This window comes from Pundamilia nyererei, unplaced genomic scaffold, assembly GCF_000239375.1.
Source record: "Pundamilia nyererei isolate P.nyererei 1_Seehausen unplaced genomic scaffold, PunNye1.0 scaffold00080, whole genome shotgun sequence".
Classification (NCBI taxonomy): domain Eukaryota; kingdom Metazoa; phylum Chordata; class Actinopteri; order Cichliformes; family Cichlidae; genus Pundamilia; species Pundamilia nyererei.
In genome coordinates this window covers 490,487-504,113 of record NW_005187481.1, presented here as the reverse complement: position 1 = coordinate 504,113, position 13,627 = coordinate 490,487, and the positions used below count along the sequence as shown (strand labels likewise).

Below are 13,627 nucleotides of genomic sequence, written 5' to 3'. Positions count from 1 at the left end.
TATTTTTTGTTGTTGCTGGGGTTTTTTTTTATAGAAATGTCTGTCATCTGAATAAATCATGGAAAATATAAAAATAACCCATCTGTATCCTGTTTTCCTTTTTTTTTTTTTGTCTGTGTAATCTGTTTGAGAATAAAGATAGAAACTGCAGATTGATCCTGGTACATCAGGAGGGAACACTTGTCAAGCCAAGAAAAGCTGCTCTCTCTTTTGAGAGCAGGTCTCCTGTAAAATCATTGCTTTTAAGTCTCCCAGAAAGAGCAGTTTTTCTTCCACCAGCACAGATGTATCATACAGTGTTTTTGTTGTTGTTGTTATTGTTGTTGTTTTAACAGAAACTGATGCTGGAGGCTTTGGTGTCTTATTGGGTTTATGTGAGTGGTGAAATCCCCCGATCAACAGCCACGCAGCTATCTGATGCTGACGAAAGTTGTCATCTGCACAACATCATTTGGGGCAGAATGAGGACACCCACTTTGCAGCTGATCACACAGGCAAACAAATAAACAAATGCGGCTTGGGGTGTATGTGGGGTGTGTCAGAGGGGCAGTCCCCCTGCAGGATTCGCACTCAGACACCCTTGAAAAGTTCTTCACTTCTCCTTCCAAATCAGCACAAAGTCAGCAGAAGCGAGGGAAAGAGAATCCCCAGTCCCCTTCAGGCCAGCGGGGAAAAGGCTGAATGGACTAAAGCAGACATCTGAGAAGCTCGCAGTGTCCCAAACTGCACAGCTGAGGAATCAGCTGCCAAGAGGCTATTGGACTGGCAGGAGGAAAAAGTGTGTGTGATTAACATACAATGTCAAGTCATTTGATATGTTACAACACAACAATATTATGCAAACTGTTTAAATATTCAAAAAGTCTTTTAATATTTATTCCTTCAATGATTCACTTGACTGTGTCTGAAACCCCACGAAGGCCATCCTGGCTGGCTTCTCGTATGCACAGCCATGGTGTGCCCTTGTACGTATGTGTGTGTGGACTTGGCCACAGAAACCTCTCACTAATGCTGCTTTCTAAATCCTGCCGATGCATTCTCTTTGAAACCAGAGCGCTTGTCTAATTCAGCGTAAAATTGAAGGGCTGCAGACACCCCCAAACCTCATTTAGCTATGAATTTAATGCCTGATGAGGAAACAGTCTCTTATTTTAATAGTTTACAGCAGCACTAATGATGATCTTCTGAAGTAACTGAACAGGAAAGAAAAGAGAGGGAAATCTTTGATCTTTCCTCTGTTTTAAAGTTGTTGGAGGTGAGGGTTTGCACAGTCTGCCTAATGTGCTGTTTTGGCAAACACTACAGCTAACGAAAGCGGGTGAAGTGGTTGTAACAATATATGAAAGCTATTTCATCAGCTTCTGGACAGGTCAAATGAAGCACTTGGACAGAATTGCTTCATTTGACCTGTAACCACTTATTAATTAAAGCTGTTAATTGCTTCAGATATCCATGGGCTGATGTTTTTAATCTGTACAACTGCTGCACACATCCGTGGTCCTTAGAAGATGAAACATAACAACTTGATCTCCTGACCTTTCAACTGAGGACCATCACCACTGGTGGCTCTAAAGGAGTAGCCTTTTAGAGCCAGTAGCACAGTTTTGCAGGCTATTCCCTACATTCACAGTATGTCCCATTTTGTGCCAAGCACATGAGGACACAAATAATAAATGTATTTACGAAATGATTTGGAAATGATCTGGATATACAATGTCGGCTGTTCCAGGTGGCATTACAATACCTGGCACAGCAAATTAAAAAACTGTGGTTTTTTTTCTAGTTTTAACATAGTGTAGCACACCACATTGCTACATGAGACACACTTTAGCAATGTGATGCCGCAATGCAGTGACAAAAACAAAAGGGAAGTGAAGCAACATGTCACTTGCAATTTCAATGATACTGACATCCTTTAAAAAAACGACTCTTACATGGTCTTCCTGTGCCAGTCAATCTGAATTAGGCCTATCTGTAAAAATCTGAGGAACTTCTTTAACTGCTTATCAGTAAGTGTGAGCACTTCTATAAAAGCAGAAGCTTTGACAGTTTGATGGTCTGAAGCATTTAGGGGAGTTAACAATATGCCACAATCTTCCAATAAATGGACATCCCAGCAAATTAATGCGAAAGTCAGATTGTGTAATGCTCCAAGAAAAGCAGACACTAAAGGCCTCTGTTAGCATGCTAAATGTTAAAATTAAGGACAGTACACAGCTTAGCTTTGCAAAGTTGTATATAAACAAACCACAAGACTTCTGGATTCATGTCCTGTGGACAGATGAGTCCAAAGTTGAGATTGTTAGGCTATAATGCACAGTGCCAGGTTTGGAGCAAACCAAACACAGTGTGTCAGCACAAACACCTTCACTAAACCATGATGGTGGTAGAAGGAGGATGATTTATCTTTGTTTTACACACACAGCACTTGGGTATCTTGCAGTCATTGAGTTGATCAGGAACGCTGTATACCAAAGTATTCAGGATTCAGATGTCAGGACATCTGTCCGGCAGCTAATGCTTGGCCCGAATTGGCTCATGAAACAGAACAATAATCTAAAGAACAGCGAAAAAAATCTAAAGAAAAATTTAAATCAGAAAGACTGAAAAAAAGAAGAAGTCAATGTCCCAAGACCTCAACCCAAATGAAATGCTGTGGTGGGACTTTAAGAGAGCTGTGCATAAACGCATGCCCGCAAACCTCAATGAACTAAAGCAACGCTGTAAAGAACGAGTGAGCCAAAAACAAGTCCTACCGAAAATGATTACTTCAAGTTATTGCTGCTAAAGGCAGTTCTACAAGTTCTTGAATCATGGTGAAATTAGTATTTCACAGAAGTGCAGTGTACTGCGAAAAACTTTCTTTGTCACATAACTCTAATAGAGCTAACTCTAACTTCATGAGCAAGTGCTGTCCAATTAATAACTAATTCACTTCTCTCCTTGACCTCAGTGTTACATTTCACGTGTGCCGTGTAGTGGAAAGGTAGGAATAAATCAGAGAAATCACACTCTTTAGCATGCATCAATTTTCATTATACAGCAAGGTAACAATAAAAAAGCAGCAACACATATATTATTAGCTGGCTCTGTCTCCCTGTGTGACATCATCACATATACACATGCATACCATTGGTTATTATGTAACACCTAAAGTCATGCATATTCACGTTACATTATAGTGACAACTAAACAGAGCTCTTCACAACAAAAAGCCAAGGGCGTTTCTGGCTAATTCTGATATAGCAGCAGGCATCACCCTTTTAACTTTCATTGTGACTGGTCAGAATGACTCATGTAATTTACTCACATCTAATACTCACATGAACAGGGAGTGCCACCAGCCAGACAATAAATAAATAAATGTGGCACCACTACACCACCAGAAGATAGGAGGATGGATTGCGTTTACTCAAATATAGGTACAATACATAACAGACCATGGGTGTTATCACATCCTCAACTGAGGATATGGAATTGGTGAATATTAGTAAGAGTAGTCTTTGTTCAGGATGTGTGAGTGTGCACTGTGTCCTGCAGTCCCACCTTTGGAAGGAATTCTGTGTCCTTTGGCACATTTTTGCACATTATTTCCCTCAAATTACTCTCCAAGCCACAGAGAGAGAGAAAACCTTAAAACAATACATATACTATATGATACTACATGGTCAAAATATTATGATACTATATGGTCAAAATATATACATCTATTCAATTTTTTCCCATCCTTTTAAAAATCAAGTTGTTCAAGGAATGCGGGGTCATCTTGAATCTTCTCATGTACTTCCAAAAGCCCCCTCACCCTGTGACTGGTCTGTGCTCTGAGAACAATGCAGTCAAATAGCATTGTTGGCAGAAACAGAACAACTTCTCCATGTTTGCCTCCGGCTCTTTGTGAATGCTGGTACTCAAGGTACCTTTGTTTCTGATAGTGGGGTGTATTCTCCCTGCCTGAGATATCTTCCTGTTGATTGACATCAACTTAGTCAAAGTCTACTTTCAGGTCACCATGAAGTGCCTTTTTACGACAAAAGTGCCAACAAAAGTGTCTTTCTGACGATAACCTAGTGCATGTAATTTGATTTCTGTCCCTTCCGTTTCTCACGTGGACAGTCTAGTGTTGGTTTTGTGAGTAAATTTACACTGATAATGTTTGTTTGACTGAACTTAACATAACTTTTTCTTGCAGGCAAAGTCTACCCTTATGTCATAGGCCTGTGGACAGCATGTTACCTTCTTAGTAAATGGTTTGCAATACAAAAAGAAGGAAAAGCAGGGTAAAATTCTTTCTTTCAATCCTGTACACTCTGAGACTTTTAGGCACCAAGAATGAATTACATCTGGTTCATATTGTGTAATAATATTTAATCAGTATACACAGATATCCTGGAACTAGAAACTGCAGGGGAATCTGTACTGCCATGCCACTATTGTCACTTATTGTTACTTAATCTGTAGCAAATATGTGATGGAAGCTTTTTCAAAGAAACAAGATTCATATTAATACTGCACCTTTAAATGTTTTCCTTCAGGCAGTTTTGTTGAAAGCACATTCAAGTTCATATTATATTAAAGGGTACATTCACATTGTTTTTTCAAGGCTTATACTTACATTCCTGCATGCATAATAATGAGCCAAACCAATCAGCAAAACCACTTAGGCAAATAATAACTACGTTTAGAGGGGAATGCATCAAGTGATGACCATCAGTTCTTGCAGTCATCTGACCTTTAAAACTGATGCCATTTGTGGGATGCTGAGATTTTTGGGGTGTTCCTGGAAAACACTGATGACAATCATGCAACTGCAACAATATATTACTCACAGCCCAACTCAGCTGAATTTTAGTCATAGTAACTCTTTCAGTTTACATGCAGACATCTTAACACTATTCAAATTCAAATGAGGTCCAACGAAGAGGCATATTTTTTGGATCGAGGTTCTAATACTAGTGTGCTCCCCTCTCTTATCGCTCAATGAAGTGTTGTGCATTGTTGGCCAAACTAGCCCAGATCACTTGCCTAAAGCTGCTGCTTCTAAAAAGGATTACAGTGGTTCACTTACTGCTTTAGCGCAAGTCTACTGACGAGCAGCCTCAGGTCTGTCTGCTTTACTGACTCAGACTGACTGTAGCAGCTGATTTCACTGCCTCCTAACAAGATGGCACATTCAAGCACCTCAGAGCTCAGCCACATGTGCACACAAGGCATACAAGACATTAAGACATTCAAACTCCTTGTATTGTGTAAAGTTAGACCACAACGACCTCTGACCCACTGAAGAGCAAGCCTCACTGAAACAGAGAATGATTGCATTACACTGAGATCAAAAGGCTTTTAAATTCTTCACATTCAGTCTTATCACCAGTGACAGGAATGCATGTAAACTGGTGTTAACCCCTGCATTTAAATGGCAGCATATTGTCCCCATTGATGGAGATTTTATGCTAATAGTGGTATCAATATCTGCACAGTGAAAAGGAGGCTCCTAAAAGAAATTAGCTGTTAATCTTCCCTTGCTGTGTTTTTGTCCTTTCACAAGAATGAAAGCCATTTTGCATACTCTGGGTACAAAACTTCATTCGGCCCTTCTACTCTTATTTTAATTTAAAAAGAATTGAATATTTGCTTCCCTTTCATTGCTTATTCCAAATTTCTATCCCAGTAATATTAAGGGTATGTTATATGGCTTCATGGATAGATTAATTTGGGTGTCATCTGCATAGTAGTGAAAATGTATGTTATGCCTTCTAATGATACTGACTTTGGGAAGTATGTATTATGTAAACACAACTGGTCCTAACACGGAACCCTGTGGTACTCCATAATTTACCTTAATGTGTGTTACAGAAACAAATTGGAGGCCGAGGAGTAAACATCTGACACAATGAGCAGGAAAGTGCAGGAAGGACAGGTGAAGAGGCCATGCTGCTAGCGAATTGGCTACAAGCTAAGCTAAGCTAGTGAATCCCTAAAGACACAGTAAGTGAATATTGTGAATATAATTAAAGGGTGAATCAAGAGAGAGTGTGCTTTGGATAAAGTACGTTAAGATTACAGTGTGAAATAAGACGATTTTTATAAGTTTTTAAATCAAGTTGGCTACTGAGATAAGCTACACATAAACACCACTGTGCACTGTGCACTGTAACAGGAACAGGAAGCGATACTCTACCACAGAGAAAGCCAACACCAAGTGATTGCTTAGTGATAGCCTATTAGATATCACCTCTGAGCTATATCATTGACAACACAATAACAAATTTATCAGGCTGAATTAGAATAAAGTTAATTGGGTGTTACTTCACATAGAGACGCACACCGTTTGCAGTACTGATTTGTGGGATTGATTTTCAACAGTGAGATCCAGGAGGAAGGAAGAGGAGTGGCAGTATAGGTCAAGCTGTGTGTTGTTTTCCTGACCTCGTGCACAAAGACCAGCCCAGTGACCTTTAATTGCAGCTGGCTATCTGGTAAGATTCAAAATGAGGATGCCTCTGGTTTCTTCCTGAGAAAACAGTGCCCTTTGTCACTGAAACCCCAGAGACTTGGGGGATTTGAGGTGAGATTAAGGAGATGGTGTGGTTATATCGGTGCTGTCCTGTTGACTAGAAAACAGCAAGGTCCCAGATATTAAGCATCCACCCCTTGTTCCCTTGATCCACAAGCTCTCCAACTCCTCCTCCTCCTCCTCAACTGAAAAACCTATTGGATGCCTGTGGAGGAGAATGAAGGCACCTCTTTCATTCAAGCTTTTGTGTATACTCTCGCACAGCCTCTGTGCATGCCTCAGTGAGAGGTCTTCCAAGGTCTTTAACAAGAAGTCTTTTGATTCTTTAATGACAAGGGATTGGAGGAGGTGGGTGGGGTGTTAAATAACTTGCAACTAGTGTCTGCAAACTGTCTCAGAGATCAATTTAAAAAATATTTTTAGTAGATTTTAATGTGTTTGTGTACCTCTGCTACCTTTGATAGTGAGCTGTGTAAGATAAAACAACCTCTTATTCAAACTTCTTGAAGAACAAGAACGAGTCAATTAGAAAAGGATTAAGAGATGAGAAACTCTTCTCTTCCAGAGAGTCTGAGACTCTCTGGACAGACCGAAGGGTTATCAGTCAGCAAACCGAGAAGCCCGTCTGTGTGTCTGAGCCAGCAGACAAACAACAAAGCCAAAAAAGTGTATTCTCATATCAGCTTTCACAGCGCAGCCAGACCCAGAACAGACACTAATTTTGATCAGTGGGTCAAATAGCTTGAATTGTGCCCATGCAAGCAGAAGACACAGTCATTAAAAAGGCATTTAGGTATTTTATTGTTCAGCTGGAACACATTCTCCATATCATTTCAAGAACTACAACCTGACAGTCTCATACACTTGAACATCACAAGTAAACTCTATAAGTCATGAACAGGTTGATGCTTTGCATTCAGCACTATTCTTGGAATACATAAATATCAATTGCAGTCTCATATCATTATACACATTCATTACATATATAAATACATCAGTGTACAGCATAGAAATATAACGTGAAGCCTTGTGAAACAATGGAAAATATACAGATTCCTTTTGCTAGGTCATCACAATAAATCTTCCTGGAAAATTGCACAGAATACATAATAAGCCCTCCCAAACAAATCAGTGGGGTGTAATTCACAGTCGATAACATTCAGTGCCTTCCAGAGCCCGTACTACAAGCCATGAACACAGTTCTATGTTGTCATGATTACGTAGCCTACTGAACTTTATGTGTCAAAAACTGGAAAAAAAAAACCAACAAACAAAAACAAACAGATTGACTGAGGTGTTTGCATGTAAATTTGGCAAGCTCTGTTTTGTGCATGTATCTCGTAATAAACATGCAGATTCATGCTAATCGTGTTTGAAATGCAAAAAATTAATAATGCTGGTTTGACAAGATATGCTGGTCTGTTCTCCAAAGTATAACTGTGTCCTTGAGCTACAGACACTCTCAGCCATTTTGTGACCTGCAATTAGTATCGCTGCACCTTCATCTTTCCCTCTGGTGTAAGTTGCCATGGGGTGGGAGGAGAAGGTTTGCAGCTGCTCTTAGGTCAGGCTGTAGTTGTCCCTCGTAAATGTTTTCAACGCTGGATTCTGGCGGGAAAAAGGCTTGACCTTAAACCCTCCCACCCTTTACCATACCACCTGCTAGCTGAGTGGCTGCGAGTGAGTCACCTGACAGCCCTGTGGTGTGCGCCTGGACCATGAAAGAATGACCAAGCTGCTGACTCCTTTGACCATCGCCTTTGAAATGCAGCTTGGTTTTATGACTCAGTTCTGCTATTTATAACTTTATGCTCCACTAAGAATAGCACACCACGTGCCAGTTTACAGGCTGACAATGGCACTCAGAGTGTAAACTCTCTGGGACTCACTCTGACATTAGGAAAAACAAAATTTACCTGACACTTGACGAAGTGTAATGAATTATAAAGTGTATGTTTAGGAGGATGATTTGGAATCTTAGTGAATGCCTAAACGTGTGCTCTGAAACCAGTTCTTATGACACATTCATAATGCTGAAATAACACCTACTGCTTCACTACACATGCATGAGTGCTTTAATAAACCCTTACAGCACCTTTCGTAAGGCATTACTAAAACGCCTTTGTCATTTGTGTCATAAGGGGGGGAACACCAGGTGAGTCATGCCTGCACTACGATATGATCCGTCATCTTTGCAAACATGTGATGAAGAGGTTACAAATTCGGGTTTGACTGATTGATTGGTGTGGAACTTTTTGTGTTTATGGATGTTGCAGTGCAGCATGGGATACCTCTAATTGGGTTCGGACAGTCCCAAGGCTATGGCAATGGTGGCGAGGAGGATGGCAGAGTTGGCGAGGATCACTGCACTTCCTGAGCGGTACACCTTCCGGCCATTGAGGGGCTGAACAGGTCTGAAATTCCCAGTCATCTGCTTGCCATCCTTAAACTGGAGTTTAGAGAAAGCTTGGAGCTGGGGGAGCAGAATATTAACATGAGTGTTAGGCTCCAGGTTGTGGAAAGAGATCATAAAGGAGTGCAATTACAGTAATGTTTCTGAACATGCAAAAAAAAGGTTGGAAAGTATTTGTACTCTAGCAGAGCCTTTTTATGTTTACTCCTGCAGTTCTGAGAGATGTGTACCTGTGTGTGTACCTGTGTAGCTCACACTTATCATTACCAGCAAGTTTGCAGATTCAGAAGTTATATTGAAAACTACTATATGAAAACACTAAAGTTTAACCATGTAACATTAAAAATTAAGGCTTAAGGCTGAAATATATATTTAAATTGAGGTGCATTCTTGACCTGTTCTATGCTCAAAGGAATGGGGTTCTCAAACAGAGTCCAAATCACAGACTCTGTACACCCCGGGGTGGTCAGAGAGCCTTTATAACGGTAGTAAGCCGTTAGATTTTTCTCAGATGGGATCAGCTGTGCCAGGGAGATTGAAGACAGAGACGTATTGCCATCTGAAAACAAAACAAAACAAAACAAAACTCCACAGTGGAAACAGATAGCCAAAGCTACACAGCCATGAGTCTTGATTGTTTGAACATAAACTAGTACCTACTTGTTGCTTGGATGTTTTGCAGAGTACTGATGATGCGTTCATACTTCCGGTTACTGCTACTAGACAGCTGAAAATTGAAATAGCCGCATTTTAGTACATTTACTTTTCATACTTAGGTCTGGAATAGTTTTTGCATCTGAGGTGAAAAATTTAAAAAGGGGACCTCATAGAAAAATCCAAGAACTGCAACTCCCTCTGTATCACTCAGTGCTGTTGTCAAATCAGAGTAAGCTTTCTTCATGTGAACAATGTGCAGCTGTAGACAAAATATTTGTGCTGTCATTCAATAATGATAAGTCACCATGAGTACTTCTGAGTACTTCTGTAGTTCAGAACAGTAACAGTTCAGGCTGTTGGACCAAGTTTAAATACCTCCATGGGATACTGTTCCCCGTCAATAGTGTGTTCGGAGCCAGGCCCTCCATTGGCTCCCCAGTGCAGGTGGAACTGCACAGCCATATACTCATCAGGCAGGTCTCCATGTGATATAGTAGATACAGTAGGAATCTGGACCTGAGCTGGAACAGACAACACAACAAGCATGAAGAGCGTACACAACAGCTTCAAAACGTTGCCGAGTTAAATTTTAATGGAAAATAAGCTCACCGGAGTGGCCATTGTTTATGATTGTGCTTGTGAAGATCTCCTGGTAATTCTGAAACTTAAGAGGAGTCAGGCGATCATCTTTGAAAGTCTTTCTGGTGACAATGTTAATGGGCGACTGTTTTTGTCCTCCACATGCTGAGTTTACATGGGTCCACTTCTCTGGTACTAAATCACAAAAAACACCAAACAACCATTTTTGAATGATTATTTTCAGTCTGGAGGAGTTTGTAGCACTTGAAACTCCACTTTTTTCTAGTCACTAATATACTTAATAATCTTCCTGTTCAAGAAGAAAGTGGTCAAATATCTAGTTTACTAAAAGGAATCATTGATTAAATTAAACACATGCATGGAGTACCACAAGGCTTAATGCTTGGTCCTTTAGAGTTTTCCATCTACATGCTGTCTTCAGACTAAACATTTCAGCAGCATGATATCAGGTTGTGTTTTGCTGTTTCTCTTTTAGTTTCAGCAGTATGTTGTAACAGCATGTTTCCTCGTGCAGGTCTTAAAAACTGCTTTTCACTAATTGCAGCATTTCAATAGGTTATTAGAAAGCTAACTTGTCAATCTATCCATAAAACTACAACAGCACTACATATAACAACAACTGTAGCATTCTCATTGGCTTGTGTACATTTTAATATTTTAGTAGGCCATATATAGCACTGCACTGCACTGCATTCCTCACTAGCTACCCCATCTAGGGATGACTGCGTCAATGATTCCATCAGAAATGCTTACCATTGCACTGATGACCACAGGTAAACTGGGACTGATAGCACCAGTCTGAAAAAAAGAAAAAGCTTTACTGATAAAATGCATTTGCATGCTAAAAGGCACAGGTTTGATGCTTGTGACAGTGTGACAGAAGCATTAACCCTAGTTGACACATTCTGTTGCGAGAGCAGACTAGGATGTTTTCTCTTGCCATGTATTGTAGAAAGCCTCATTGATTTACCAATAGTTAATTTTTCTCTAAAAGCAAATAGTGGATTGTTCTCCTATTGGATTAAGATAGCTTTTATTCATGGCCACACAAAACCCCCTAATAGTCTGGAATTGTCTTCTTATTTACCAAAAGAAAAGAAAAAAAACAGTCAGTGTTCGTGCTTTATCTTTCTGTGCTATTGGAATAAACCTGGAGCCAATTTCTTGTATCAACAAGCTCCCATTCTGACTTGTTTGTCTGAATATTTATTAAAATTTCACAATTGGTTTGTATGTTTCCACCGCTTACTCTAAAACAAATATCTGCAGCTACCCAAAATATCAAACATTTATAAAAATATAAAAGAAAAAATATGAAAAACACATATGCCATTGAAAATTATGGGAAGGGTCTCCTGATCTATATTTGAACTGTATCGGTTCTTCTCAGTGTGTGTGTGAAGGAAGTCAAAGCTTGGCAACTTTGCTATGTTGGCAAGCCTTTTCCTTCTGCTCCATCGTGATAATGGCTACTGGAAATAGACAAGGCAGGGGGAAAGCATTTGAGGGGGTACAATCAACCACTACACTGCCTCTAGTACATACATACATGTCCAAGTCTTGTTTGTTTGATTTTTTTGTAAAAATTTTAATTATTATTTTCTCTTGTAGCAGAATTTGCATGTGAGTGTGTGTGTGTGTGTGTGTGTGTGTGTGTGTGTGTGTGTGTGTGTGTGTGTGTGTGTGTGTGTGTGTGGGAGACATATAATAGTGCAGAAATTTCTAATTAAGCTTAGTGTCTTTGATGCTGAACATAATAAAAGATTATGATTAATTGTAAGCCTTGACTGAGTGTTGCTGGCCTGAATGCGGATGCTGCAGCTGTATGAGTCCCACAGAGACAAGCTGAACCAACTGCTTCCTGTAGCTGTGAGATGCAGAGAACGTACTAGTTTCTTTTCACTGAATTCTGTTAAATCTAGAATTGAATTTCAAATCCCCCCCCCCCATCACCATTATATATATCCAAGTACATTTGTATTACTTTTTTAAATGTCACTTTTACGTAATATTTTCAAGTTGTAATTTTACAGATCGCTATTTGTCGTTTTGCTTGACCAAATACTGGCGAAACCAAGAAACTTCCTCCATTAACGGAATATCTAATTTTATGGCCGGCTCTCGCTCCTTCATATTTTGGCCAATCAGATTTCGGTCCGCACAATTCTCCACCAATCGGCGTTCGGCTTTGATCTTCGTGTGACGCGGAGACAGAGAGAGTAAACAATATGAATGCTTTTCTAAAAGCCCGAAAGCTGTGCCAAGAGGGAAAACTGAGGAAACCGTCAAATAGAAAACAAAAGGCAGTGAAATGATAAACTAATTAGTCGTCTCACAGTGACATGTGAACACAGGCAGACGGAGACGAGCTTTTATGACACTGTGCTATATGTAAGCGTGTCATAGAGACAAACAGACAAATACACTTATAACGCATTTCAGATTTTACCCACTCGTGCCAAAACGGCTCAAGATTTAGAAGGGGGTTTTTTTGTCTCTTATTATTGGATACAGAAAAGAAATGTGGTCCAGGCTTCCAGCGCGCCGGTCTATGGGACACTGACGTGGACAGCTATCACAAATAAGACCCTGCAGCTTTCAGAGCTGCTCCATGCAACATGGAATAAATGCACGGACACAAAGAGATTTCTCACCGACAGGTTCTGATTATGGAGGCGCATTTATAAGCGATCATTCATATCAGTTCACATGCGTCTGTCTGCTGCTTATTTTAAGAATCGCAGATGTCCCTTTAGTATCCAAACACTGGATCTGAAGACACATTTGATCCTTTTTTTTTTTTAAGATAAACATAAAAATGTTTGGGTTTTAAACACGTGTGAGCCGGCTCTCAGCGGTAATCCGCGCCTCGTTATCCACTGCTGTGAATTTGGAGATACTGGTGCTGCTCGTGGCGCGCTTCTCTGCGGCAACTGGGACGCAAACGTCTATCACTGGCTCGGCCTGGTTCCGAGCAGGTGCACGAGAGAGAGAGCGCAAGAGAGAGGTGTCCGAAACACAGAGCCCCAGAGGGAATGTGGGCTCTGCCTGTTTTTGACTCAGACTCAGCTGATGCAGGATCTCTGTATCCTTCCCTGCCCTTCAACATTCAGTTCAGCGGTGTAAATATCAAGGTGCGGATTGGATGAGCCTGACACACACACACCAACACTGCCGCTGCTACCGAGGCGTGATGGACAGGACAGGTGGAGCGCTTCACGTAGAGGGGCATTTGGTACTGCGGAAATGTTCGCTTTTTACTTATTTTTATTTATTTATTTATTTATTTACATTTTTAGCCAGTATATATAAACTTATTTAACTGAACATCGTGTCTGGCATGACAAATTAAAAAGGAGAGTTCATTTGTAATTAGAACGACTGAAAGACAAAAACGGCCATACAATAACGGAAAAATAAATAAATCGCCAATCTTTATATATATA

The 13,627-nt window shown here is 40.2% G+C and overlaps 1 protein-coding gene across 1 annotated transcript in view; it reads right to left on the bottom strand.

Moving 5' to 3' along the window:
- Positions 1–7,295: 7,295 nt before the first annotated feature.
- The window catches only part of ca4a (carbonic anhydrase IV a), a 6,721-nt gene continuing 389 nt past the window's right edge, over positions 7,296–13,627 (bottom strand). Inside the window, exons 2-8 of the mRNA XM_005737796.2 lie at positions 10,935–10,979; positions 10,191–10,355; positions 9,957–10,102; positions 9,748–9,840; positions 9,585–9,651; positions 9,320–9,483; positions 7,296–8,984 (exon numbers count right to left, since the gene is read on the bottom strand). Of these exons, the coding sequence (XP_005737853.1) occupies positions 8,805–8,984; positions 9,320–9,483; positions 9,585–9,651; positions 9,748–9,840; positions 9,957–10,102; positions 10,191–10,355; positions 10,935–10,979 (860 nt within the window). The 3' untranslated portion in view covers positions 7,296–8,804. The remainder of the gene's footprint in view (positions 8,985–9,319; positions 9,484–9,584; positions 9,652–9,747; positions 9,841–9,956; positions 10,103–10,190; positions 10,356–10,934; positions 10,980–13,627) is intronic.